This window comes from Loxodonta africana, chromosome 3, assembly GCF_030014295.1.
Source record: "Loxodonta africana isolate mLoxAfr1 chromosome 3, mLoxAfr1.hap2, whole genome shotgun sequence".
In the NCBI taxonomy this organism is placed as follows: Eukaryota; Metazoa; Chordata; class Mammalia; order Proboscidea; family Elephantidae; genus Loxodonta; species Loxodonta africana.
In genome coordinates, this window is record NC_087344.1 from 18406128 (window position 1) to 18433121 (window position 26994).

At 46.0% G+C, this 26994-nt stretch overlaps 1 protein-coding gene across 1 annotated transcript in view; it reads left to right on the plus strand.

Moving 5' to 3' along the window:
* Positions 1-26808, plus strand: part of LOC111748997 (mucin-16-like) — an 82439-nt gene extending 55631 nt beyond the window's left edge. The window contains exons 4-7 of the mRNA XM_064279867.1: positions 13985-14104; positions 19612-19731; positions 24975-26619; positions 26709-26808. Coding sequence (XP_064135937.1) covers positions 13985-14104; positions 19612-19731; positions 24975-26619; positions 26709-26808 — 1985 coding nt within the window. The remainder of the gene's footprint in view (positions 1-13984; positions 14105-19611; positions 19732-24974; positions 26620-26708) is intronic.
* Positions 26809-26994: the final 186 nt, after the last annotated feature.

A 26994-nucleotide genomic window follows, 5' to 3' on the forward strand; every position in this document is an offset into this window, starting at 1 on the left:
CTTCATTCAGCGCACCCTGATGTCTTTCATTCCGTTTTATTCTCTTCTTTTAACCATTTATTTATTTATGGATGCTGGTAGCAACGCACTAAATTGACTTCCTACCTACTTTCTCCATGGTAACAGCCTCAGAAGCTGCAACTTGGTTCAAGTCATCTAACCCCTCTACAGCAGAGTTTCTCAGCCTCTGCACAAATGTCAGTAAAGTTGGTGCTGGATAACTCCCTGTTGTGGGTGTCCTGCCCTGTGCATTGCAGATGTTGAGCAGCATCCCTGGCCTCTACCCACTAGGTGGCAGTAGTATCCTCCCTTAACCCCAGTCAGAAACCAAACCAGTTGCCGCTGAGTCAATTCCAACTCTACGTGGTTCTCACCCCAAGGCCACTAACAACAATCCCCAGTCAGGAGTCCCTGGGTGGTCAAACGGCTAATCGCTCAACTACTAGCCGAAAGATTGGAGGTTCAAACCTGCCCAGAGGTGGCTCGGAAGAAATGCCTGGTGATCTGCTTCCAAAAAATCACAGCCTTGAAAACCCAAGCAGCTCTACTTTGCACACATGAGGTCGTCATGAGTCAGAGCTGACTTGGCAGCAACTGATGGCAACAACAACCCTGTCGTGACATCCAAAAATGTCTCCAGACGTTGCCAAATGTCACCTCTGGGCAAAATCGGTCTGGGTGAGAATCATGGGGTCTATCTATAGCCTCTACCCAGAAAGCATGGCAGAGGCCCCGACAGCCTTACAGGATGCTGCCTCATTGACCACTGGCCAAAGTGAAACCCAAACTCCCCACGCTGCCCCTACTGGCATAAAGACAAGCAAAACATCTTCTTTAGCAGCTGCAGCCTCTTCAGAGTGCCCCAGGGCAAACCCAGCCCTCGGCTTCCCTGGGGCGCCTATAAAAGCACCCAGTTTAAACCCTTTTCATCCCCACAGGCCCCTCTGGGGGAGCCCCCTGGGTTTATGTCAAGAGCCTCTTCAGCCAGGACTCCGTCCCCTCCCCCGTCATGGGCATCATCCTCTCTGTCCTTGGGGACATCCTTGGTGCTATGCCCAGTGTGTCTCGAATTCCTCCCCTCTCCACAGTGTGTCCCTAGGAAGCACGCTCATCCTGAGGCAGTTTCTCAGGGGGTTCCCTGGAGACAGAGCTGTCCAGTAGGAACTCCATCAGCTGTGGCTTCCACTGCTGAGCCTACAACACCCCTGAGCTGGGGCATCCATACCTGGCAGCTCAGAGCCCACAGTGTTGAGTGAGGAGAGGCCTGTGGGATCAGGGACACTTCCTGGGCCACCCACTTCCATCATCACTCAGTTTACAAGGAAGGAGTGCTGCCTTCCGGGTGTGTTGGGCACGGGCAGGTAGGCAGCACTCTCCGTGGCTGATCAGGGAGAATTCTGTCTTCTGGCTTCATTTGTTTCAGAATCTGTTCTCTGCTGTCTGTCTGTGACCCCTTACTTCCTAAATTCATTATCCTTGCCTTCATGCTTAGCTTTATCTTTGCTTCATCCTTGTTTCCATCCTTTTTATCTTATTAAGGAGACCGAGTGGTGCAAACGGTTAACACACTCAGCTCCTGATCAAAAGGTTGGAGATCTGAGTCCATCCAGATGTGCCTCAGAAGAAAGGCCTGGTGATCTACTTCTGAAAAAATCAGCCATTGAAACCCTATGGAGTACAGTTCTACTCTTGACCACACATGGGTTGCCGTGAGTTAGAATAGACTTGACAGTAACTGGTACTGGCTTTTCATCTTATTATTGTTAAGAGGAATCGTAGCCATTAAATGATTATTTAAAAAAAAAAAATCTTGACTTCCTAAGCTCTGAATGCTATTCATCACCCTCTGGGTTATCAAGAGCAAAATTTTTTAAGGTCCCTGAAGTTTGGAGATCTAGGAATCTGGGAGTCCTGTCCCCACCACTTCAAGGGAAGCCATTTATATCTGGCTTCTCTCTCTCTCTCTATATATAAACAGTTACCACGGATTTGACCCCATTTTTTTTATAGCCATAGCCAATCCCATGTAGATCAGAGTAGAAGTCTGCTCCATAGCGTTTTCAATTGCTGGTTTTTGGAAAGTGGATCGCCCGGGCTTTCTTCAAAGGCACCTCTGGGTGGATTCAAATCTCTATCCCTTCGGCTAGCAGCCAACTGCTATTGTGTCAAGCCATCTCACTGAGGGCTTCCCTCATTTTTGCTGACCCTCTACTTCACCAAACATGATGTCCTTTTGTATTGATTGGTCTTTCCTGATAATGTGCTCGGAGTAAGCGAACCAAAGTCTCACCACCCTCTCTTCTAAGGAGCATTCTAGTTGTTATTTCTTCTAAGCCTGACTTGTTTGTTCTTCTGGCAGTCCAGGGTATATTCAGTATTCTTCACCGAACCACAGTTCAAACGTATCGATTCTTCTGTCTTCCTTTTCATTGTCCAGCTTTTGCCCGCACATGAGGCCATGGCTTGGGTCTGGGACATCTTAGTCACCAAAGTGACACTTTTGCTTTTTAAAACTTTAAAGAATTCTTTTGCACGAGATTTGCCCAATGCAATACATCATTTGATTCATAGAAGGTGCTTAATAAGTGTTTGTAGTCGACGGCATTGGGTTTTTTAGAGTGAATAGGCCCAGGCTGAGAAAGGAACCATGGAAAGTTAGTTACTCCAAGGTGGGAGTAGGGTTTGCCATTGTTCATCTAAAAGGCAGATGTGGGGCTGTAATATGGGGGCCACTGAGGAGAGGATCAAGATCACTGGTGGAACAAACAGTTTACACTGGATTACTAACCTCAAAGTTGGAAGTTTGAACCTACCCAACAGTACCATGGAAGAAAGGCCTGTTTATCCGCTGGTTGTATCTGATGCCATTTCTACCCCTCACCACCGTAGTGCCCTAGATAAGGCCGTGCCCACCTGGGAGAGGTTCTCAAAGACAGTGGACACTTCTCGCAGATCTGAATGCAGCTCTAGTCCACAGCCAAAATCCAAGGCACTCATTGTTGGGAAGACGATTGCAGGGGGGTGACCTGGACACAGGCTCTGCTCCACCCAACTCTCCTCCTATAAGAGCTGCTGCTTCCGCCTTCCTCAGTGTGCAAGTTGGGGGGTTAGGCTGTGTCTATTCCCAGGTAAGTCAGACTGAATCTGACGAGTCTCCTTCCAGCTCCTTCACGTGGGTCTCTGAACTTGAGGCACTTTTCTGGCCATTCAACAAGGGATTACCAAGTACACCAGTATTCCAAATACGAGCATGGTCAGCCACGGTGGACAGATTTCAGTGGAGCTTCCAGACTAAGACAGACTAGGAAGAAAGGCCTGGTGATCTAATTCCAAAAACTGTTGTTGTTGCTCACTTGGACATGTCATTAGCACAGATCAATCGCTAGAGGAAGACATCATGTTTGGTGAAGTAGAGAGCCAGTAAGGGTGCTGAGGGTCTTCCTCTCTTTTGCTGACCCTCTACATTACCAAGCATGATGTCCTTCTTCAGGGACTAAAAAAAAACAACCCACTGCCATCAAGTCGATTCCCTCTGAAAAATTAGCCACTGAAAACTTTATGGAGCACAGTTCTGTGACACGCGTGGTCGCCATCGGTCAGAACTGACTCTACAGCAACTGGTAACTGGTGGTAATGTTGTAGATACTTTGAAATATCCTTTATGCCTTCCTTCAAAATTATGGTAGTTATTAGGCTTGCTACTAGATCTTATTTAACGTGGTGGTTAAATAAGTGCCTATATTATAAAAATTTTATTTTTAAGAATGATAATTACATTTCAATATAATTGATTCTTTAATAATTTAAACACTTTAAAATTTTATTTTATATTTTATTCTGTTTTTTTTAATGAAGGATTCATATGGTTCATAAGCCTACTAAGGAGGCCCATGATACAAAAGAAGTTAACAATTCCTGTTCTAAGCAGAATGTTACGTGTCTCATTTTAATTTATAAAATGAACAGCTTCCCTTCGGGGATCTGACAGTTTTTCCTGAGAGTATCCTGTATTTGACCTCCATCACGTCCTGTTAGAAGGTTCAGTTTGAAGTCACCTGACATCCTCTGGCTCACTCATACATCCTGGGCTCTACAGTGTCTGAGTTGAGGCAAAACAGAACAGTCAATGTAAAGGAATTGTATAAGCTGAGAGTTCTTCTTACACTTCCGGCATTCTGAGATAACGGATACCTGAATCTTTCCATCTCTCTTTTCTTTCAGGGACTGATGGAAATCTTGTGTCCACTACAAAGATGCCAAACCAGACAGCACATGAAGGCTACACATGGTCTTCCTTGTCACACCGGACAGGGACCAACTCAATAGGTATGCACACGCTTCATTTCTTTTTTCTGCTTGGCTGGCCCCACCCAAGTTCCTCATGGCACAAATGGTTAAGCTCTTGGCTGTGAACCAAAAGATTGGAGGTTTCAGTCTACCTGGAGACACCTTGGAAGAAATGCTTCATGATCTACTTCTGAAAAATCAGCCATTGAGAGCCTTATGGTGCACAGTTCTACTCTGACACACATTGGATCTCCATGAGTTGGAATCAATTGGACGGCAGTTGGTTTATGCTCTGTTTAAAATTTCCAAATGTTAACAGATGAATAAGTGAGAGGCCCTGGACTATTTTGCCCTCCTCCTACAACTCTTACAATTTGACTTCACATCTTGTCTAAAACCTCAACTTCAATGACAGGAAAGGGTTCCCACTGACCACAGTCCTTTCTGTGTCTCTGACATTCTTGGCACTTCCTCTGAACAATAGGGGATGTTGACCTTTCTGGAGTGTCATAAGATTACCACAGCTCCAGTGTGCAACTACAAACGATATCAGCCTTTCCAAAGATTCTTTTACCCCTAGAGACCTCAACGTTTGATGCCACGGTCTCAGAGCCAACGTGTAGTCTCGCAGAGACCGTTACTGAAATTCCAGTCTTCCCTAGCCCAGAGACAAATTCTCTTCCACTTCTTCATCTGAGCCTATAGCCACAACTCAGTCAGTTGTAGCAGGAGGAATGACTGTTGGCCTAGATCGTTCCAAGAGAAGAACTATAGCTCTAAGCATCAGGACACATATGGCAGAATACCTATTCTGTTTGAAAGCTCAATTTTAGTAGCTACTACAACTAGGATAGAGATGGGCTCACATAAAGCACTCTCCACTCAGACCCACAGTTCTGATCTCACCAGCAATGGATTCCCCAAATTCCATTGTCTGGGGATGACCATAGTTCTTCTCTGAGAAAAGCAATGAAATTGAAACAGTTTCTTCTCTGTCATTTAGTTATGAGCATGGCTGAGACACTGACACCATCCACATGACAATGATTAGTCATCCCACCCCACACTCTGCAGTTACCACTGTAAGAGCATCTAGTGGTCCTCTGAGAATCGCATCTTCTGCCCCTGTCCTCTCTGTGCCATCTAAGGCCACATCTCCTTTGCCCACAGTTGCCATAGCAGAAGTCCTCACAGATTGCACCGCAACCCCATCCTTCCCTGAGGTCACAAGTGAGAAGACTTGGCCATTGTTCAGTTTGATCCATGCCATATGGGGGGACTGCACACATCAACCCAGTACCAAAGATAGCAGAGCTTCTTGTGCAGTGGCCACTCCTTCCTCCAACAGTTCAATCACTGTTGTCACCAACTTGAGTGCCAAACCAGCTGCCATCGAGTCAATTCCAACTCATGGTGACCCCATGTGTGTCAGAGTAAACTGCTTCATAAGGTTTTCAATAGCTATGACCTTTCGGAAGTAGACTGCCATACCTTTCTTCTAAGGTTTCTCTGGGTGGAATTTTGGTTAGTGGCTGAGTGCTTAACTGCTTACACCATCTATACAGCCATGAGTCAGTGAGTCAGTGTTGACTCCACAGAAACTTGGGCACAGACCTAGACATATCCATGAATTCCACTGAGAACCTCAGGGCCATCCACACTATTTCTAATACCCTACCTTCCATGTTAGTCTTTAAGGATGACCTAAAACATAGTCAGGCTTCTTAACACTAGAAAAGCAATCCTTGTGCCTGAATCAATGATCATCTTCCACCGGAATTCAGGATTGCCTTAGGAGTGGAGGCCAAACTGACTGGATTTTGACCCCTTCTCTATCACAGGACACTACTTTCCTCAGGTCCAGTGCAAAAGCAATGACAAGTTTGGTTTCCTCATGGATCAGACCATTCTCTACAGAAGACTTCAGCACTTTGGAGCCCATGACCTCCACACTGAATGCCTCCCCACCCCCCAACTCCCACCATCTACTAGACCCTCAAGAGTATCAGAGCCTGGGAGCCTGGCTCTACTTCCTACAAACTCAACTCTAACCCTATTTTCAGATTTAACAATAGCGTTGTCCCCAAATCACACAGTTCTCATCAGGACCATCTCCTCTAGAGAACTCTTTAGACAATATCCACCTCTATGAGAGGAGAGAGTGGTAGGACAGGAGCCTCATCCTTGATAATCACTATTTCTGAATGCTTGACACATCCAAACTGGACCTTTGACTCCTCTTGCCAAAGCTATGTGACAAGTAGCAGCACTTGTGGAAAAGAGACAAGCACTGCCTTAGCTCCTGCCTATTTCATGTTGTTAGTTGCTGTTACGGTTTGAACTGTGTCCCCAAAAATGTGTTACCTTGGCCAGACTATGATTCCAAGTATTGTGTGGTTGTCCTCCATTTTGAGATTGATGCAATTTTCCTATGTGTTGTAAATCTTAATTTCTGCCTGTGGTTAATGAGGCAAGATTAGATTATGTTAAAAAGGATTAGGGTGGAATGTAACACCCTTACTCAGGTCACATTCCTGATCCAATGTAAAGGGAGTTTCCCTGGGATGTGGCCTCTATCACCTTTTATCTTACAAGAGATAAAAGGAAAGGGAAGAAAGCAGAAAGTGGGGGACCTCATGCCACCAAGAAAGTAGCCCCAGGAGCAAAGCGTGTCCTTTGAACCTGAGGTTTCTACACTGAGAAGCTCCTAGACTGGAGGAAGACTGATGACAAGGATCTTCCTCAAGAGCCAACAGGGAGAAAAAGCCTTCCCCTAGAGCTGACACCCTTAATTTGGAATTCTACCCTACCAGACTACAATTTTATCTTTGTTAAATCCATCCACTTGTGGTATTTCTGTCATAGCAGCACTAGATGACTAAGATAGTTTGCATCTTGAGTCAATTTCTTTTAAGATATAAAATAGAGAACTGATGAGAGGAGGAGAACCTCATACTACCGAGAAAGAAGCACTGGGAGCGGGGTACTTACTTTGGACCTGGGGCCCTGTTCTGAGAAGCTCCTACACCAGGGGACGACTGATGATAGGGACCTTCCACCAGAGCTGACAAATAAAGAAAGCCATTCCCTAGAGCTGGCGCCATGAATTCAGACTTCTAGCTTCCTAAACTGTGAGAGAATAAATTTCTGTTTGTTAAAGCCATCCACTTTTGGTATTTCTGTTACAGCAGCACTAGATAATTAAGACAGTTACCACTGAGTTGATTTTGACTCATGGTAGCTCCATGTGTTGTAGCTTAGAACTGCTCCATACGGTTTTCAAGGCTATGTCCTTTCAGAAGCACATCACCAGGCCTGTCTTCTGAGGCACCTCTGAGTGGGTTCAAACCACCAACCTTTCTGCTAGTAGTTGAGCCTTTAACTGTTTGCACCACCCAGGGACTCCCATGCCAACATGAAATCAGGACTGGTTTCTTCTACCTTTCATGTATTTAGAATTGCAGTTTTCATGGAAGAGGTCTGAATGATAGGTAAATATCTCTGTCCAGGTTTGTTTACTTCTAGGACTCCTCTGTCCACATTTGATCCCTTGCTTCATATCTTTTAATTTCAGTTTTTTCTATAATCTTCCTGAGCAACTTCAGTCTGATCCAACCTCCAACCTCCCTACAACAATAACTTTGATTTCCTATTGCCAACCGTCCTTCCCAATTTGCAGTCCTACACAATAAGATAACTCCAAATGGCTTTATGGTGGGGAAGGGAGGCACTACATGTTACTAATACTTACTCCCTAATCCAATCCTTTAGCTTTTCATTGTTGAGCATATTTGTGGATTCTGTTGATGCTGGGACTAAAGAGATAAAAGACACAATTTTTTTCCCTTTAGTTAATTTGTCCATGTCTGTTCATGACACAATTCTTGTGCAACACTGGAGTTCAAGTCAACCCAAACATGTTCCCTACTGTCTCTAGTCTTTGAGTAATGCTTCCTTGTAAATAATTGTCTTTGTTGACAAAGTGTGTGCCTGTTGGTTTTTCCCATTAACCTTCCTTCTAAATGGATTTATAGCCATTCCATTCGTCTTTCTCTCCTACAGGCACTGATGGGACTGCAGGATCAACCACTAACTTTCCCACACGTGAAAGTTCTGCACGGATGAAAAGTGACCCTTCAACACCCATGACCGTGGTTGACTCTACAGGTATGATGGCACTTCATCTCCCTGCCACCAAAATTTGCCTCTCAAGGGGCTTTGTTTCTGATGAATTATAATTTGTCTAGAAATAATCTGAAAAGTTGGTGCCATATTTTTTTTCTCCTAAGTATGCTGTAGGCCTCTCTGCCCTGTTTCTTCAATATGAAACTTAAGTATTTTAGAACACAAGAGACCCCTCTTTTTAAGTGACTTTCATTAGTAGGATGGTTCTTGCTAAAAGAGGTCTGAAACTAATATGACGAGAATTGATGAGGCATGGTTGATGATTTCTGGAATAGCCCTTAAATGGAAAAGAGCCATGATCTTGGAAGATATGAAGTAATGAGAAAGTTAGCCCTGTGTCCTGAAGGCATTCCCAAAGAGGAAACGGTTCTGTCTTCTCAGACAGAAGTGATGAAGGCCTAGAGGCTGACCAACCTTTTTATAATCTGCTTTCCCTGCATTTAACTTCTCTTTAAAGACCATATAGGAGTCTCCAAAAAGGAGAACAATAAGAGGAGAAATGTGAATTTTTCCCACAACCCCTTAGAAATATTATCCAATGGTCAAGGTTTCCAGATAGGCACTTGGTGAGCAAGGCCAAGCATGGAGAAGGAGCAGAGGACATAGAAGAAAAAGGACAGAATCTTCTCCACCTTGGTGAGATTTGAGATGTGTTCCATGTTCTCTTAGAACAAGCTCAAAGAGATCAATTTGATAGGTATGGAAACCTCACCACAATCTTTCACACTTCCTCAAATCCTGAGTGTATGTTTTAGCACATGGAGGGCTGGATGGGAGTAAGAATACAGAGAAGATTTTCTCAGGGAAAGCAAGAACTGTCCTCTGCATCCATATACAAGCAAGAACTCCAGCTCCACTGTCCTATCACATTTTCTACCCAACCAGGTGATCCTGTTACAGACCTGTCCAGCAGCATCCAAAGGACAACAAGGATGACTGATACGTCCACTACTCAAAGCTTCAGGGAGCCCACCAGTATCCAAGGGACTAGAGCCACTGTACAAGGAAAAGAGAGTGCCTTCACAATGCCCACCACTGGATCTTCCCACCTTCAGTACACCATTCCCACAGGGTCCGCACCTAGGTGGGGCAGAAGTACAACAAACATCCCAAACAACGCCTTCCTGTTCTCCAGATCCACCACTCCATCTGAGTCATCTGCAGACACAACACTGGATGAAGGAAGTACCCCAGATTTCACTTCTGCAGCTGACATTACCCTTGGCTCAAATACTACAGAAAGGACCAGCCTTTCATTTGGGCCATATCCCTCTGCCCTCTCTGAGTTAACACCTAGAACAATTCCAGCTTCTGGGGAGACACCCAACACAGCTCATGCTCCTGGGACTGATTTCTCCTCTTCTGGGACAAGTTCCATTGATGGGATCAGAAAGAGTACCTATTTTTCTCTGACGACATCTACCACAACTCTAGGTGCTGATGGTCCAACCCATGTGATAATCAAAAACACAATCTCAGAGGAACTTGTATCCAACACAGGTATGTACTTAAGTCCATCTGTCCTTCCTCCAACTGCTCTGAACAAAACTCCAATGGCAACTCCACCAGCTGTGAGTTTGCCTGATTTAACTCCCTCTGCCAAGACAACCCTGACAGTAAAGAGCGATTTGTCTCCCAGTGCCTTCCCTGAGGACACAGGCACACAGGGAACCACTCAGGCTAAAACCAACATCTCACTCATGACTCATGACTGGATAGAGGGTTCAAGACCCATGAGCTTCTCGTTCATGTCACAATCCCCATCCTAGAATCTACATCTAGAACATACATTGGAACAAAAGCAGAAACTGTTAAAAATTCTTCACTATTAGTGGCCCCCACTGAGGGCTTGAATTCTAACTTTACCATCGTCTTTATGACCAGCCCCAAGGAGGGAGTCAGAACCATGGACAGGGCCCAACCCACTAAGATCACCACAGGATACCCAGGGATCACATCCATTGGTGGCTCAATAACTACAGTCTCTTCCAGTGCCAGCCACTTGGGAAAGCCCAGTTGCAGCTGCCTATATAACTCACTGGCAAAGCACTTCTTTACCAGAAGTGCTTTCTGCAAAAGAGACACTACAGGCAATAAACTCTTTGCCAATCCCTGCCTCCAAGCCTCATGCTTACCCTGCTGCCACAACTTCAACCACACCAATGGTATTATTAACAGTTCAGGCCCCTGAATATACAACACTTACCACAAGTAGACACAAAATCAGTACCTTTGGAACTAAGATCAGTAGTACATCAATGACTGCTAAAGACAGGGGAGCTTCCACTGGTTCTAAGACTACAAAAATAACATTGGCACACAGAAACACAGAAGCAGAGGTAACACCAGCTTTGCATATTCCCATAGTCCATTCTGAGTATTCAAGTGCAGATGCAGAGACAAGTGTGTCCCTGTTTATTTCACAGCCTGGCTAAGCTACCATGAGCCTCAGCAGTACCTTGGGAGTAAAATCCAGCTCCTCCACACTTGCCATTTCCCTGTCAGTGGAGGCCAAGATTCAGAATTCTGTCACAGAATTAGAGACCCATGACACTGCCTCTCCATCTGGGATTCCACCTGAGTCTTTACTCTCTACTAGAGTGACCAGCGGGGGTAGTAGCTATAAGGCTATCACTCCAGGTGTCACCCACAAAAGCTGGTGGGGAACAAGCTCAGTTCCAACAAAAATGCCTAACCCAGAGGAGGGTTCCAGCACCAGGGATAGTACCCAAGCACCATACACCAACACAGCTGCCCCACGGACTATCACAGACACAGCGCCCACCTACATGCTTCTGGTTCTCCCAAGTCTGGTTCTTCTGAAAGAACACATTCTTCCTCAGCAACAACAACTGCAACAAGCTCTACCCATTCTCCTGTGACTTTCCCTGGAACCAGCCTGGCTACTTCATCCTCCACTTATTCAGCTAAAGTCATGGAAGTTGGTAGAGGTGGGAGAACGTTAAGTCCAGGGGACACAGCTACATCTGTTCTCACCACAACTTCTGATGACCAGGAGGTGAGCACCTTAGTCTCTATGATTTCAGATACAAACTGGGGTTTCAAAAGCCCTGAACTAACAACACTAGATGTTTCCATTACTTCTTTTGAAAAACCAAGCACACAGACTAACATAGATGACCCCTTTCCCACTACTCTGCCTGATTCTGAGTCTACCTTGAACTCGGACACAAGTGGATCTTGATCACCAGCAATTATAACCAGTGCAACTCCTCAAAGAGACACAAGTTCCCAAGAACACATTTTAGAGCCTGAGACCAGGCCACCCATCTCAATACTGGCCTCCTTTTCAGGGTCTAGGACAGGTGGGGCCAAGTACCCATCAACGGTCAGCAGCACAGAAGTGACTGTTATGGGAGCACCAGTCTTTACTGCACTGAGGTAAAGCAGACCATGGCATTTAGTCCCCCAGAGCACAAGTCCACAGTAGCAGTGACACTGCCTGATGCAACTCTGATTCTGAGTACAAGTACACAGAAACAGATTCTAAGGGCACCTACATTAGAGATGACACTTTTACCCATTTCCAGGAGTGAGGCACAAACAATCTCAATAATACCACTGACCACTGAGGTGAGAGGAGTCTCTGCCAGCTCAGTGGGGCTCATCAGTGGGATCCCTTACTCTCTGGCCTAGAGCAAACCATAGCTCCAGTGAGCACAAACCAAGAAACCGAGAACAGTTCAACTCCAAATTTGATCAGCACCTCAGTGGAGAGACTGGCTGATTCTGAGACCATCACAGACACCACAGAGGGAATTCATCCTTCCACAGATGCATCAGTGTCCACTGTGTGGGCAAACACTTCTGGAGCTGAACTACATTCCTCTGCTTCTGCTCACTCAGTGTCACAATAAGATCACATCACCCATGATTACTGCCTCCACTGTGGAGGTCACCACCATTTCTTCTTCAACTTCTAATTTTCCTAAGTCTGCAAGAGCTGGGGCAGAACCTATTTCCATATAGACCGCTGGACTGGGAGAGACCACTACTTACCAGGATACCAGGTCAACCACAGACACAGCCTGGCCATTTTCCAAATGTCCAGTACTGCAACTACAGAGGTCCCCAAGACAGAGTTCATTTTCTCTGAGAAAATATCTAGCCCAGATCCTACTAAGTCCTTGGAGGCCCACAATATCCCCCACAGAAACTAACACCAACCATTCTATTTCTCTTCCCACTATAGAATCTGAAGCTATGGCCACCACACCGAGAGATCCCACTAGGGCTACATTAGAGGGTGCCCTTACTCTGGACAGCACGACCATAGCCTCCTTGGAAGAGACCCCCTCAGCTGAGACACAAGGTTTTCCACTCTCAGAGATGACCTCTTCTGCGAGCAGAGGACTAGACATTCTGTCATGGACAAGCCCTTCCTCTGAAGAAGAAACCTGGTCCCTGTCTTCACAAGTGCCTGTTTCCAGCTTAACCTCACCTTCCTCCCATTCATCTGAAGGAAGGAGATCCAGGGATTCCACTTCACCTTCTCCTACCTCAGGACTGATGCTATTTCCAACGTCTACAAACACTGAATTCCAGCAAACCAGAGATGCCCCAGGAACTGTTTTCCCAAAAGTCTCCTTATCCCTGAGCACTGCCACAGGAGAAGACAGGACCTCTGAGATGAACTCTATAGACATCTCCACATCAGTGGCTGGGGATCAACCACCCAAGGCCCCAACATCTGACATATCCAAGACTACAGCCACCAAAGAGAGCTCTCCTGCTGTAGAGCCCAGCTCCACTCTAGCCTCTGACAATTTCACCCCATTTACAAGTAAGAACCCACTGTTCCTGACTTCCTTTGCATTGGGATTCTGGAATTTGGTAGATATGGTTGACTGGGGAGAACAGAAAATACCTGGTGAGACTTTCCTTTCTGGTTCCACATCACTACTATGGTCATTCCATTCTCTATTAGAAGCTAGTGGCACTTTCAGCATCCTTAACCTCAAATTCATTTCCTCCCAGTCAGGGTCTATCTTTCCCCACCCCAGGTATGAGCTATGCAATGACAACAGTTCTAAAAGAATGTTAAAGGAAAATAGAGTGAGTAACCAAAAAATGTTATTTATATACGTTAACTAAGGCACTCCTTGGAAACTCTATGGGGTAGTTCTACTCTGTCCTATGGGGTCGCTATGAGTTGGAATCGACTCGAAAGCACTGGGTTAATCTGATATGATGCTGTGATATTATCCTGGTTTTACTTATTGAAAGTCCAGAATAGGGGAAGGGAAAACTAAGTAATGTTGAATTCACATAAGTGGCAGAGACAGAATATCTCAAAAGTGCTTTCTGCTTGAGACCACATCAAATCAATAGTTCCATCATCAACAGTTCTCCATTCATTATGATCCAGGCCATCTTGAGGATTTGATTTTATGCCAACAAGGGAATTCTTCTTTGAGATGTGAGGGTGTTCCTTGTGGACATGCATTCTGAGGAAATGCATGACTGACACTTCCACCCTCTTCTCCTTCAGGGCCTGATGAGTCTGTGGTGATCACAACTAGGGAGCTGCCCAGAGAAGGGGTACATGGAGGCACCACGTGGTCAACCAGTGATCCTACATCTCCGGTGACTACCACCAATCTGGATCTGGGTACGTATGACCATCTGTGCACTCTAATTGGGTATTTCCTCCTGGTCTTGGAATAAAGTCTTTGATTCTTTGAATCCTGGGCTCTGGTGGATGAGGGCCAAAAAACCAAATATTTCTCTCAAGTTGATTTCAACTAATGGCAACTTCATTTCTGACACAATAGAACTGCGTTCCATAGAGTTTTCAATGGCTGAGTTTTAGGAAATAGATTGCCAGGACTTTCTTCTGAGATGCCTTTGGGTAGACTTGAACCTACATCCTCTTAGTTAGCAGCAGAGCGTGTTAACCATTTTCACTGCTCAGGGACTCCTACATGAGGGTGACTTCCTACAATTATACACAGAGGCTATTGATAATATTTTTACATGGAGATTTTATTCACTCCTAACTTCATTGTTTCTACTTTGTTTATTTATGTGATCAGAAGCCAACCATGTCACCCTTATGAGCTGACATTTCTCTGCACATCCCCTGACTAAAAACGAAGTGGCTTCCTAGAACAGAGATCATCAGTAAGGTCAGAAGTTGAGAGTGAAGGAGAAGGGTGAACATGAGATATTGTAGGTTTGCATTATGGTAAATTTATTGACTGCAATAAAAGATGAAAGAACTGTGGCCCTTTTTTGTGGCTTTAAATACATGGCCTGTAGTTGACAGGAGGTGTTCACTTGAGGTAGTGAGGCTGAAGGGGACAGTTGTCCTGATTCCTGAAGCAGTTACGTGATACGTCCTTCAATGCTGGAAGGCAAAAGAACTCTAAGGTGATGAGAGAGTTGGAGGAATATAAAATTATTCAGGAAGAAAGATGCCCCATCTTTCTCTTTCAATTAGATGCAAAGTTTTTGTTTTTGTTTTAACCATTTTTTTATTGTGGTAAATATATAGGTAACAAAGTATTTTCCAAGAATCTTCACATGTACAATTTAGTGATATTAAATATGTTCATCATGTTGTTCAACCAATAACACTGACCATTCTTGAAATTTTCCACCACCCTCGAAGAAGTCCCGTAGGAGACACAAAGTTTTGTTGCCCTAGGGAGAAAGGCAGTTTATCAGACTACAATAAGTTGATTAAATCCTCCAAGGAGGAACAATGGCAGAAAAGAAAACAAACGAGAGATTCTTCCTCAGCTCTGAGGGAAATCCTTACCCTTCCTTAGGATATTAGTCAGGTAGATAGGTCTGTGTAGAGGTCATCCTACAGACAGAAACTTCTAATGCAAAACTGAGCTCTTCAAGCCAGCAAGAGACCAAGGTGTTATATCCCGTGTTAGGCATGAAGATAGAAAATGATTCCTGCCATCTAGAGTGATGGTGGTCCCTGGATAGCACAAGTAGTTTGTCCTAGACTGCTAATCTAAAGGTTGGTGGTTCATACTCACTCAGTGGCGCTGCAGACGAATGGCCTGGTGATCTGCTTCTGTAAAGATAATAACGAAAAACAGCCTATGGAGCACTTCTACTCTGTATCACATGGGGTCACCATGTGTTGGAATCGACTCAGTGGCAACAGGTTTGGTTTTAGAGGGCCAGAGTATGGGCAAAGGATGTATCTAATAGATTATAAGGAGGGAGGAAATAAAATCAAAACCAGAAGATCTCTCTTTACACCTCCTTGCAAACTTCCTAACTAAACAGCTGTTCCAGTCACACGCCTACCCACCAGAAGTCCAGGAACACCTGAAGAGCTCATGAATCCAAGCTCCAAGGAGCCCAGCAGCAGCCCAGAAACCAGATCCACTGTGGGAACTTATCCTAGGGAGACTCTGACAAAAAATTCTCCCACAGATACCATGGTGGGACTGTATACCCTTCAGTCCAGGGCCGCAGAGAGTGGCAGCACCAGACTCCCTCACCTGGACACAGGAGTCACAGTGCCAGTGGAATCACCAACAGAAGGAACAGTGCCTACAGAAAGTGTCTCACTCTCCCCACTCCCATCTGAGACGTGGGCCAGCCTCTATTCTGGGACAACAGGAGGGACCAGCCAGTCATGGGGCACAGTGTCCTCTTACCACAGGAGTCAAATCCTAGCGGCACCACAGGGACTGGCAAGGAAAGCACCTCTGCTCTGACTCCCAAGACAGCTGGAATAGACTTGTACACATGGCTTGACCCCACTAGAGGGACTACAGTGGACACACACGTTCTTCTGAGCACTTCTTCCACTGACCTAGAAGACTCTGCAACAAGCTTTGTTACAATCTCAAAGGTAACCACAACCTCCATAACAGATGAATCTGAACTTAGATCCAAGACATCAGTCAGCACCACAGCCATTCCTTCCATTGTCCTGAGTAGAAAGGCAATGACAGTTGAACAGTGGGCAAGTAGAGCTGTGAGTGACCCTTATTCATCTGCTATCCCATCATTAGATCAGTCAACTGGGAGTGACCTGACTGTAGGTACCTTCCCTGAGGACACAGACATAACTAGTACCACTCCCACAACCCACATCATTTCAAAAAGACCTTGGACCTCTGACAGGTCAGAAGGCCCAGTCACCATCAGCCCCACAAGTATGGCAGAAAAGAAAATGGCATCTTCTAGATCTGCTACCTCCTCTTTAGTGAGGCCCAAATCTGAATCCATCACAAGATGGGAGACCACTGAAACTACATCTCCAACGGGGACCCTTTCTGTGACATCATATCCTACAAGACCAACAAGCGAGGGTGGGACCCCCACTCCAGGTATCAACACCTCCAGTCCCATGAGAGCAAGCTTGCTTCCAACTACAATGTCTAGCCCAGAGGGGAGTTCCAGAACCACAGACAACATCCAGGTAACAGGGATCAGCACTGTTGCTTCACCCTTTAGTCCAGGGTTGATTGGCATAAATACAGCAGCCCCCTCACATATCACTGTTTAATCCAAGGTCATTTCTACACAAAGGACACATTCTTTCTTAGGAACAGCCACTGAAACAGGCTCTACCCATCACCCTGTGACTTTGACTGGAACTAGCATGGACAACCCACACTCCTCTTATCCAGTTAAAGTCATTGACGTCATCACAAGTGTGAGAACCTCAAATCCAGGGAATACAATTACATCTGTTCCCAAGACAACTTCTCCTGATGACCGGGAGGTGAACACCTCAATCCCTGAGATTTCAGGTAAAAACCAAATGTCCAGCGGCCCTGAAAGAAAAACACTAAATGTTTCTATCATTTCTGAGCAGCCAAGCACACAGACTGACATAAATAGTTCCCTTCCTACTTTTATGCCTGATGTGCCCACCTTGAACTTGGCTACTACACGATCTGTGTCTTCAACAGGTATAATAGGCTCAACCCTTGTGGGAGCCATCAGATCCCAAGAATTCACCTCAGAACCTAGGACAAGCCCATTAATCTCACTGCCACCATCCCCTTCCAAGGCCCTAACAGATGGGATATTATTGCCTCGCACAGTCAGCAGCACTGAGGTGACTGTCACAGAAACACCTGTGCTCATCAGCAGAGAGGCAGAGCAGAGTTCTGTCTTGCTTCCCACCACAGCTTTTACAATTTCAGCACAGAGGTCCACAGTCACATTGACTCCTCCAGAACAGATGATGTCCACAATGGGAATTCTGACCAGGGACAGAGTCTAGGAGGACTCCTCTGTCAGAGATGACAGATTCACCTATTTTTCTAGAAGTGAGGTGAACACAACGCCAACCACACCACTGGCCACTGAGATGACAGCGACCCCTGCTACCTCACTTGAGACAAACAGTGAGTTCCCTCACATCTCTGGCCTGGTGAAGACAACAGCTCTCATGGGCACAAGATTTGGAGCTGGGAGCACAAGATCTCCAGTTTTGATCAACTCCTCCAGTGAGAGAATGGCCACCTTTAAGACCATCATGGAGACAGAGACAAATCCTTCCACAGAGGCATCACTGACAACTTTGAAGACGACCAGTTCTAGCCCTGGACCACATTCCTCTGCCCCTGTCCACTCAGAGTCACACAAGGCCATTTCTCCAATGGTTATTGCCTCCACTGTGGAGGCTACCAACATTTCTTCTTCAACTGACATTTTCCCTAAATCTAACAGTCCTTGGGCAAAACCTACTTCCATGCAGACCACTGGACTGAGGGAGGCCAGTGTCTCCCAGTATAGCAGATCAGCCATAGACACAAGCATGATCCCTCTCCAAGTGTCCAGTGCTGCTACTACTGAGGTCACCAGGACAGAGATAACTTCCTCTTACAGAATATCTAGCCCAGGCTCTGCTCAGTCCATGGAGGCCCACAGCATACCCACAGGAACCAGCAGCAAACATTTTACGTCCCCTGCCACAACAGAATCTGCAGACCTGACCTTCACAATGCCAGTAGGTTCTTCTAGGGCCACATCAGAGAGTGCCCTTACTCTGGACACCACAAAGACAGCTTCCTTGGAAGGAATCCCCTCAGCTGTAACTAGGGACTTTCTACTCTCAGAGATAACCACTCCTCTGAGTAGACAACCAGAGGCTGTGCCATGGACAAGCCCTTCCCATAAAAAAGAAACTAGATTCCTGTCTTCACAAGTGTCTGTCTCCAGATTAACCTCAATTTCCTCTGGTTTCTCTGAAGTAGGGGTGCCCAGAAACCCCACTATACTTCCTTTTACCTCAAGTCTGACACTCTTCCCATCATCCACCAACATTCATACCCTGAAAACTACAGTTGTTCCTGCCACTGGTTTCTGGGAAGACTCTTCCTGGTCCCTGAGCACTGCTATAGGAGAGGACAGAACCCCTGAGATGACCTCTATAGACATCACCAAGGATGGGAATAGACTACCCACATCAGACATGGCTGAGACTACAGCCACAGAGGAGGGCTCCCCTTATGTAGGGGCCAGCTCCACTCCAGCCTCTGAAAATTTCGCCCCATTTACAAGTAGGAACCCACTGTTTCTGACTTCCTTTGCATTGGGATTCTGGGGTTGGGGAGATATGGTTGAATGGGGAGAAAAGAAAATTCTTGCAGAGACTCTCCTTTCTGGTTCCACATCACTACTGTGGTCATTTTATTCTCTATTAGAAGCTAGTGACACTTTAAGCATCCTTAACCTCAAATTCATTTCTTCCCAGTCAGAATCTACCTTTTCCCACCCCAGGTATGAACTGTGCAGTGACAACAGTTCTAAAAGAATGTTAAAGGAAAATAGAGCAAGTAATCAAAAAATGTTATTTATATGTGTTAACTAATCTGATATGATCCTGTGATATTATCCTGGTTTTACTTATTGAAAGTCCAAAATAGGGGAAGGAAAAACTAAGTAATGTTGAATTCACATATTATAAGTGGTGGAGACAGACTATCTCAAAAGTGCTTTCTGCTTGAGACCATATCAAACCAGTAGTTCCATCATCAATACCTCTCCATTCATTATGATCCAGACCATCTTGAGGATTTGATTTTATGCCAACAAGGGAATACTTCTTTGAGTTGTGAGGTGTTCCTTGTGGACATGCATTCTGAGGAAATGCATGACTGACACTTCCACCCTCTTCTCCTTCAGGGCCTGATGAGTCTGTGGTGATCACAACTAGGGAGCTGCCCAGAGAAGGGGCACATGGAGGCACCACGTGGTCAACCAGTGATCCTACATCTCCGGTGACTACCATCAATCTGGATCTGGGTATGTATGACCATCTGTGCATGCTTCTTGGGTATTTCCTCCTGGTCTCTGGAATAAAGTCTTTGGTTCTTTAGATCCTGGGTTCTGTATAGATGAGGGTCAAAAAAAAAAAATAGTTTCCATCAAGTCGATTTCAACTCACGGCAACTCCATGTCTGTCAGAATAGAACTGTCTTCTGTAGAGTTTTCAATGGTAATTTTTAGGAAATAGATTGCCAGGCCTTTCTTCTGAGATGCCTTTGGGAAGACTTGAACCTCCATCCTTTTAGTTAGCAGCCAAGCATGTTAACCATTTGTACTGCCCAGGGACTCCTACATGAGGGAGACTTCCTGCTATTATACACAGAGGCTATTGATAATATTTTTACACGGAGATTTTATTCACTCCTAACATTCATTGTTTCGTCTTTATTTATGTGATTAGAAGCCAACCATGTCACCCTTAGGAGATGATGCAAAGTCATTTCTCCTGACTAAAGGTGAAGTGGCTTCCTAGATCAGAGGCCATCAGTAAGGTCAGAGGTTGAGAGTGAAGGAGAAGGGTGAACGTGAGATAATGTAGGTTTGCATTATGGGACAATTTACTGACTACAATAAAAGATGCAAGAATTGTGGCCCTTTTTTGTGGCTTTAAATACATAGCCTGCAGTTGACAGGAGGTGTTCACTTGAGGTGGTGAGGCTGAAGGGGGCAGTTGTCCTGATTCCTGAAGCAGTCATGTGATATGTCCTCCAAAGCTGGAAGGCAAAAGAACTCTAAGGTGATGAGGGAGTTAGAACAACAGAAAAATACACAGGAAGTATGACGTCCCATCTTCCTATTCTGCTAGACTATTGAAGCCAAAACATGGAGCTAGCTTCCAATTAAACACAAAGTTTTGTTTTTAACCATTTTTTTGTTGTGGTAGTGGTGGTGAACATATATGTAATGAAAACATTTTCCATTTCATCAACAATCTTCATATGTACAGTTCAGTAACATTAAATATGTTCATCTTGTTGTTCCACCAGTACCATTGACCATTCCCAAATTTTTCCATCACCCTCAACAGAAGCTGAGTGTCCCATAAGAGATACAAAGTTCTGTGGCCTTAGGGAGAAAGACAGTTTATCAGATTTAGATAAGTTGATTAAATCCTGGTCCCACAGAGGAAAAATGGAGTAAAAGAAGGGAGAGATTCTTCTTCATTCCTGAGTGAAATTTTACTCTACACTATGATAATAGACATGTAGATAGTTCTGTGTAGAGACCATGCTGGAGGTAGAAACTTCTAGTGCCAAAACGAGCTCTTCAAGCCAGCAAAAGACCAAGGTGTTATATCCTATGTTAGACATGGAGGTAGAAAATGATTCCTGCCATCTAGAGGGCCTGGTGGTCCCTGGGTGGCACAAGTAGTTTATCCTAGACTACTAACCTAAAGGTTGTTCGTTCATACCACACAGCAATTCTGCAGAAGGACCTGGTGATCTGCTTCTGTAAAGATTATAGCAAAGAACATCCTATGGAGCACTTCTACTCTGTATCACATGGGGTTGCCATGTGTCAGAATCGACTCAATGGCAATTGGTTTGGTTTTAGGGGGCCAGAATATGGGCAGAGGATGTATCCAATAGATTATAAGGAGGGAGGAAATAAAATCAAAACCAGAAGAACTCTCTTTCCATCTCTTTGCACACCTCCTAACTAAATAGCTGTTCTAGTCACAGGCCTGCCCACCAGAAGTCCAGGAACACCTGAAGAGCTCATGAATCCAAGCTTCAAGGAGCCCAGCAGCAGCCCAGAAACCAGATCCACTGTGGGAACTTATCCTGGGGAAACTCTGACAGAAAATTCTCCCACAGATACCATGGTGGGACTGCATACCCTTCAGTCCAGGGCCACAGAGAGTGGTAGCACCGGACTCCCTCACCTGGACACAGAAGTCACAGTGCCAGTGGAGTCACCAACAGAAGGAACAGTGCCTACAGAAAGTGTCTCACTCTCCCCACTCCCATCTGAGACGTGGGCCAGCCCCTATTCTGGGACAACAGGAGGGACCAGCCAGTCATGGGGCACAGTGTCTTCCTTCCTCTGGGAGTCAAATCCTAGTGACACCACAGGGACTGGCAAGCAAAGCAGCTCTGCTCTGACTCTCAAAACAGCTGGAATAGACTTGTACACTTTATTTGGCCCCACTAGAGGGACCACAGTGGACACACATGTTCCTCTGAGCACATCTTCCATTGACCTAGAAGACTCTACAACAAGCATTGTTACAATCCCGAAGGTAACCACAACCTCTGTAACAGATGAATCTGAACTTAGATCCAGGACATCGGTCAGCACCACAGTCATTCCTTCCACTATCCTGAGTAGAAAGACAATGACAGTTGAACGATGGACAACTACTAGAGCCACTATAGGAACTGGTAAGCAAAGCAGCCCATCTCTGTATCCAAAGTGGCCTGGACTCACTAGACAGACCATAATGGACACACATATTCCCTTGAGTACATCTTCCACTGGCATGGAAGACTCTGTGATTACTCCAGAGTCTGCAACTGTAACCATGAGCTCAGGGACAGATACATCTGAACTTAGCACCAGCAAATTGGCCAGCACCACAGTCATTCCTTCCACTGTTCTGAGTAAAAAGACGATTGCAGCAGAAAGGTGGATAAGTGGACATGTGAACGGGGCTTATTCAACTGTTAGCCCCTGGTCAGGGCAGACAGCTGGGAGTGACTGGACTCTTGGTACATTCTCTGAGGCTACTGACACATTGCACATCACTTCCAACTCCACAGACCAACCCACTTCACTAGTGTCTCCAAATGCTAAAGGCCAACCCATCATCAGCCCCACCAATGCTTCAGGAGGAAAAATAGGGCCTTCACCGTCTGCCACATTCCCCTCAATACAGCCTAAGTCTCTGGTGGCCACCACAACTGTAGCAACCAGGGACAGTGCCTCTACACCTGGGCAACTGTCATCGACCCCATCTGTTGGAATGAGCACTGGAGGCATCCTTACTCCAGGTGTTACCATCAGCATCATCACCATGGGAACAAGCTCAGTTGGGACTACTATGCCCAGCCCAGAGGGGAGTGTAAGCACCACAAATAGTATTGTGGCCACAGAGACTGCCTCAAAGCACCCTCCCCACTGGCCCTCCAGTGCTGCTTCTGCCCCAACATCAGGCCCCTGGACTATCACAGACCTGGCTTCAAATCTGGAAGTCACAACTTCTCCTAAAGCAATTTCTGCAGTAGGGACAACTTCATCCTTAGCATTAACCACAGCTTCAGGTTCTGGGTCTACTCCTCATGGCCCTGTGACTACCACTGGAACCAGCCTGGTCACTCCACCCTCCTCTGCTTCAGCTGAAAAGATATATACAAGTGTGAGAACATTGAGTCCTTCAGACACAACTGCCTCTATGCCTATCTCAACTTCTTCTGGTGTCCAGGGGCTGAGCACCTCAGTTCCTGACATTTCAAGCACAAGCTGGTCTCCCAGTAGAACAGAAACAGAAGTCCTGCCTGTTTCAGTGCCTTCTACAGGCCATCTAGTTATAAAGACTGACACCAATACCCCTCTGCACACTCCTCCACCTGATCCTCTGTCTACTGTTGACTGGATCACTGGAGGATCTGCATCATCAGCCACAATCACTACCTCAGCTCCTCAGGGGGGCACAACTCCCCCAAAACTACCTTTAGAGACTGCAATCAGCCCAGCCACGTACCAGTTGTTCCTTTCTATAGGAGGCATTACAAGTGGGATCACACCCGATGCAATGATAAGTAGCAATGGAGTCACTTTCTCAGGGAGTCAAGGTCTCACCAGTAGAGAGGCAGAACAAAGTTCTACCTATCTTCCCACCACAAATTCTGCAACTCTAGGGCATGTGTTCAGAACAACAGCAACAACTCTGGGTATGACCTCATACACAAAAAGAACTCCAGATCCAACTACCCAGGGCCATGGACTAAGCACTCCTACAACAGAAGTAAGAGTTACATCTGACTCCTGGACCGGGGAAGAAATAGCCTCAAGTGCATCTCTGAACACCAAGGTGTTAAGTGTCTCTTCTGGCTTGGGAGAGACAATCAAGAAGGATACTGACTCCTCTGGCTTATTGAGGACCACAGATCTGCTGGACACAAGCTTGGAATCTGGGACAAGTTGGAAAAACAGCACATATGAGAGAATAGCTACTTCTGAGCCCACTACAGACAAAGAGGCAATTCAGCCTTCTATAAATGCAACAGGGACAAGTGTGTGGACCACAAGTTCTAGACAGAAACCTCATTCCACAGTCCTGGTCCACTCAGAGTCATCCAGGGCCACATCACCAATGGTTACTGTCTCCACCACGGAGGACATCATTGTTTCCACATCAACATTCATCTTGGCAGAGTTCCCACGAACTGGAACAGAGATTGATTCTTCCATAACCAGTGAAATGATGACATCCAATACCTACATGAACACCAGCTCAGCCACAGAAAAAAGCATTGTCTCCTCCCCAGATTCCAGTGCTATTACTAAGTGGTCTAGGAGTGAAGTCACCTCCTTTGAAACAATATCCAGTCCAGGTCCAGTTCAGTCCACAAGATCATCAGATGTCCTCACAGAAAAAAGCATCAGCCCCTCTTCCTCCCCTCTTATAATAGGATCTACAGGAATAATTTTTCCCAGCCAGAAGGGTACTTCTGGAGCTATATCATTTGGTGAACTTACCTTCGACACATCAAACACAGGCTCCTGGGAAGGAACACAATTACCCTTCTCAAGGCCTTCTGGGGCCATAAATCCAATGAATACTGCCTCCATCATGGATGACACCACTATTTCCACATCAATGCCTGCCTTCTCTGAAATCCAAAGACTAGAGACAGAGACAAACTCCAATGAGACTCCTGGACTTGAGAATACGAGTACCTCTCAAATGACCAGCTCAGTCACAGAGACAAACACTGTCTTTTCCTATGTGTCCACTGATGCTGCTACTACTGAAGTCTCTTGGACAGAATTCACTTTTAGTAGGGCATCCATTACAGACCCTATTCAGTTGAAATCTTCTCCCAACACATCTATACAGAGTGGCACTAGCCTCTCTGACTCTGCAAGAATGCCCTTCACTACACAAACAGATATTTCTAGTGCTAAATCACAGGGTGCACTTAACTTGGACACATCGACTATGGCCTCCTGGTCAGGGATGCCATCGGTTGTGACTCAAGGTTTTCTACACTCAGAGATGACCACTCGCATGAGCAAAGGTTCTGAGGATGTATCAATGAGCAGACCTCCCCCCGTGGAAGAAACAAGTTCTTCCTTTTCTTTGTCTGCTTTCCCTGCCACAACCTCACCTTCCCCTGTATTGTCCACATTACAAGGGTACAGTCCATCCTCTCTGCTACCTGTGACCCCAGTCTTCACTTCTGATCTAGTGAAGACTGCAGACATGTTGGGCACAAGCTTGGAACCTGGCACCAGTTCACCTCCAAATTTGAGCAGCACCTCAGGTGACACACTGACCACTTTTGAAGCCACCAAGGATATGGAGGCAATTCACACATCCACAAACACAGTAGTGGCCACTGCGGGGGCCACTAGTTCTGGACATAAAGGACATTCCTCGGTCCTGGCCCCTTCGGAGCCAACCAGGGTCACATCTTCTGTAGGTACAACCTTTATCATGGGGGAGACCAGTGTTTCCAGATCATTACCTGAATACTCTGAGACCACTGGGATTGAGGCAGAATCAACTTCCTCCCTGACTCATGGACTGCAGGAGACCAGAACATCACTGGATTCCAGTTTAGACCAGTGGACACCAGTCTATGTGTCCACTGGTGCTGCTACTGAGGTCCCAAGGACAGAAGCCATCTCATTCAGCAGGAGATTTGTCCCAGGCTCTACTCACTTCAAAATGTCTCCCAATACACCTACAGAAAGAAACACCAATCCCTTTATCTCCCGTCTCAGGAGTGTATCTTCAGGAATAACATTCGCCACCACAACAGGTCCTCCTAGAGCTACATCACAGGGTGTATTTACATTGGACACGTCAGCCACAAATTCCTGGGCAGGGATCTCCTCAGTTTTGACTAAAGGTTTTCCACATTCAGAGATGACCACTCTCAGAGATGGCCACTCTCAGACCACACTCAGAGATGACCGCCAGGATGTGTTGAGCCCTCTCTCTGTGGAAGAAGCCAGCTCTCTCTCTTCCATGGCACCTACTCCTGCCACGACCTCACCTTCCTCTGTGTCCTCCATGTTACAAGAGGACAGTCCCTCCTCTCCTCATCCTGGGACCTCAGTTCTCACCTCTGGCCCAGTGAAGACTACAACCAATTTAGGGACAAGCTTAGAACCTGACCACAGTTCACTTCCAAATGTTAGCAGCACCACAGGTAAGATACCGAGCACTTCTGAAGACACCACAGATACAGAGGCAATTCACCCTTCCACAGACACAACAGGGGCCACAGCTGGGACCACCAGTTCTGAACATGTATCACTTTCCCTTGTCCCGGCCCACTCTGAGCCATTCATGGTCACATCTCCCGTGGTTATCACTTCCAGTATGGTAGACTTCACTCTTTCCACATCACAACTTGCATCCCCTGAGAACACAAGGATTGAGACAAAGCCACCTTCCTCCTTTAGTAATGGAGTGAGCGAGACCAACACTTACCAAGGAACCAACTCACCTACTGAGACATACAATGTTCTTTCCCATGTATCAACAGGTGTTGCTACTACTGAGCTCTCCAAGACAGAGATTCCATCCTCTGATAGAGCACTCATCCCAGCTTCTACTCAGTCAACATGGCCCCCGGAAATCTTTTCAGGAACCAGCAGCAGACCCTCTATCTCCCCTGTCATGACAGGGTCTGTACATAAGACCCTCACCACACAGACTGTTTCTCTTGAGCCTGCTACATCACTGGATGCACTTACCTTAGACACCCTATCCACAGCTTCCTCAAAAGGGATCCATTTTGTCTCCTCAAGACCGTCTGGGGCCACATCTTCACTGGTTACTTCCACTACTTCCACATTAATACCCGTCTTCTATGAGACCACAAGGACTGAGAGCGGGTCAACTTCCTCCCTGACCCCTGGACTGACTGAGTACAGCACGTCCCAGATGACTGTCTCAGCCACAGATATAAGCCCTCTCCCTGCTCAAGTGTCAATTGGTGCTGCTACTAATGAGGTCTCCAGGATGGAACTCACATCCTCTGACAGACTATTCAACCCAGG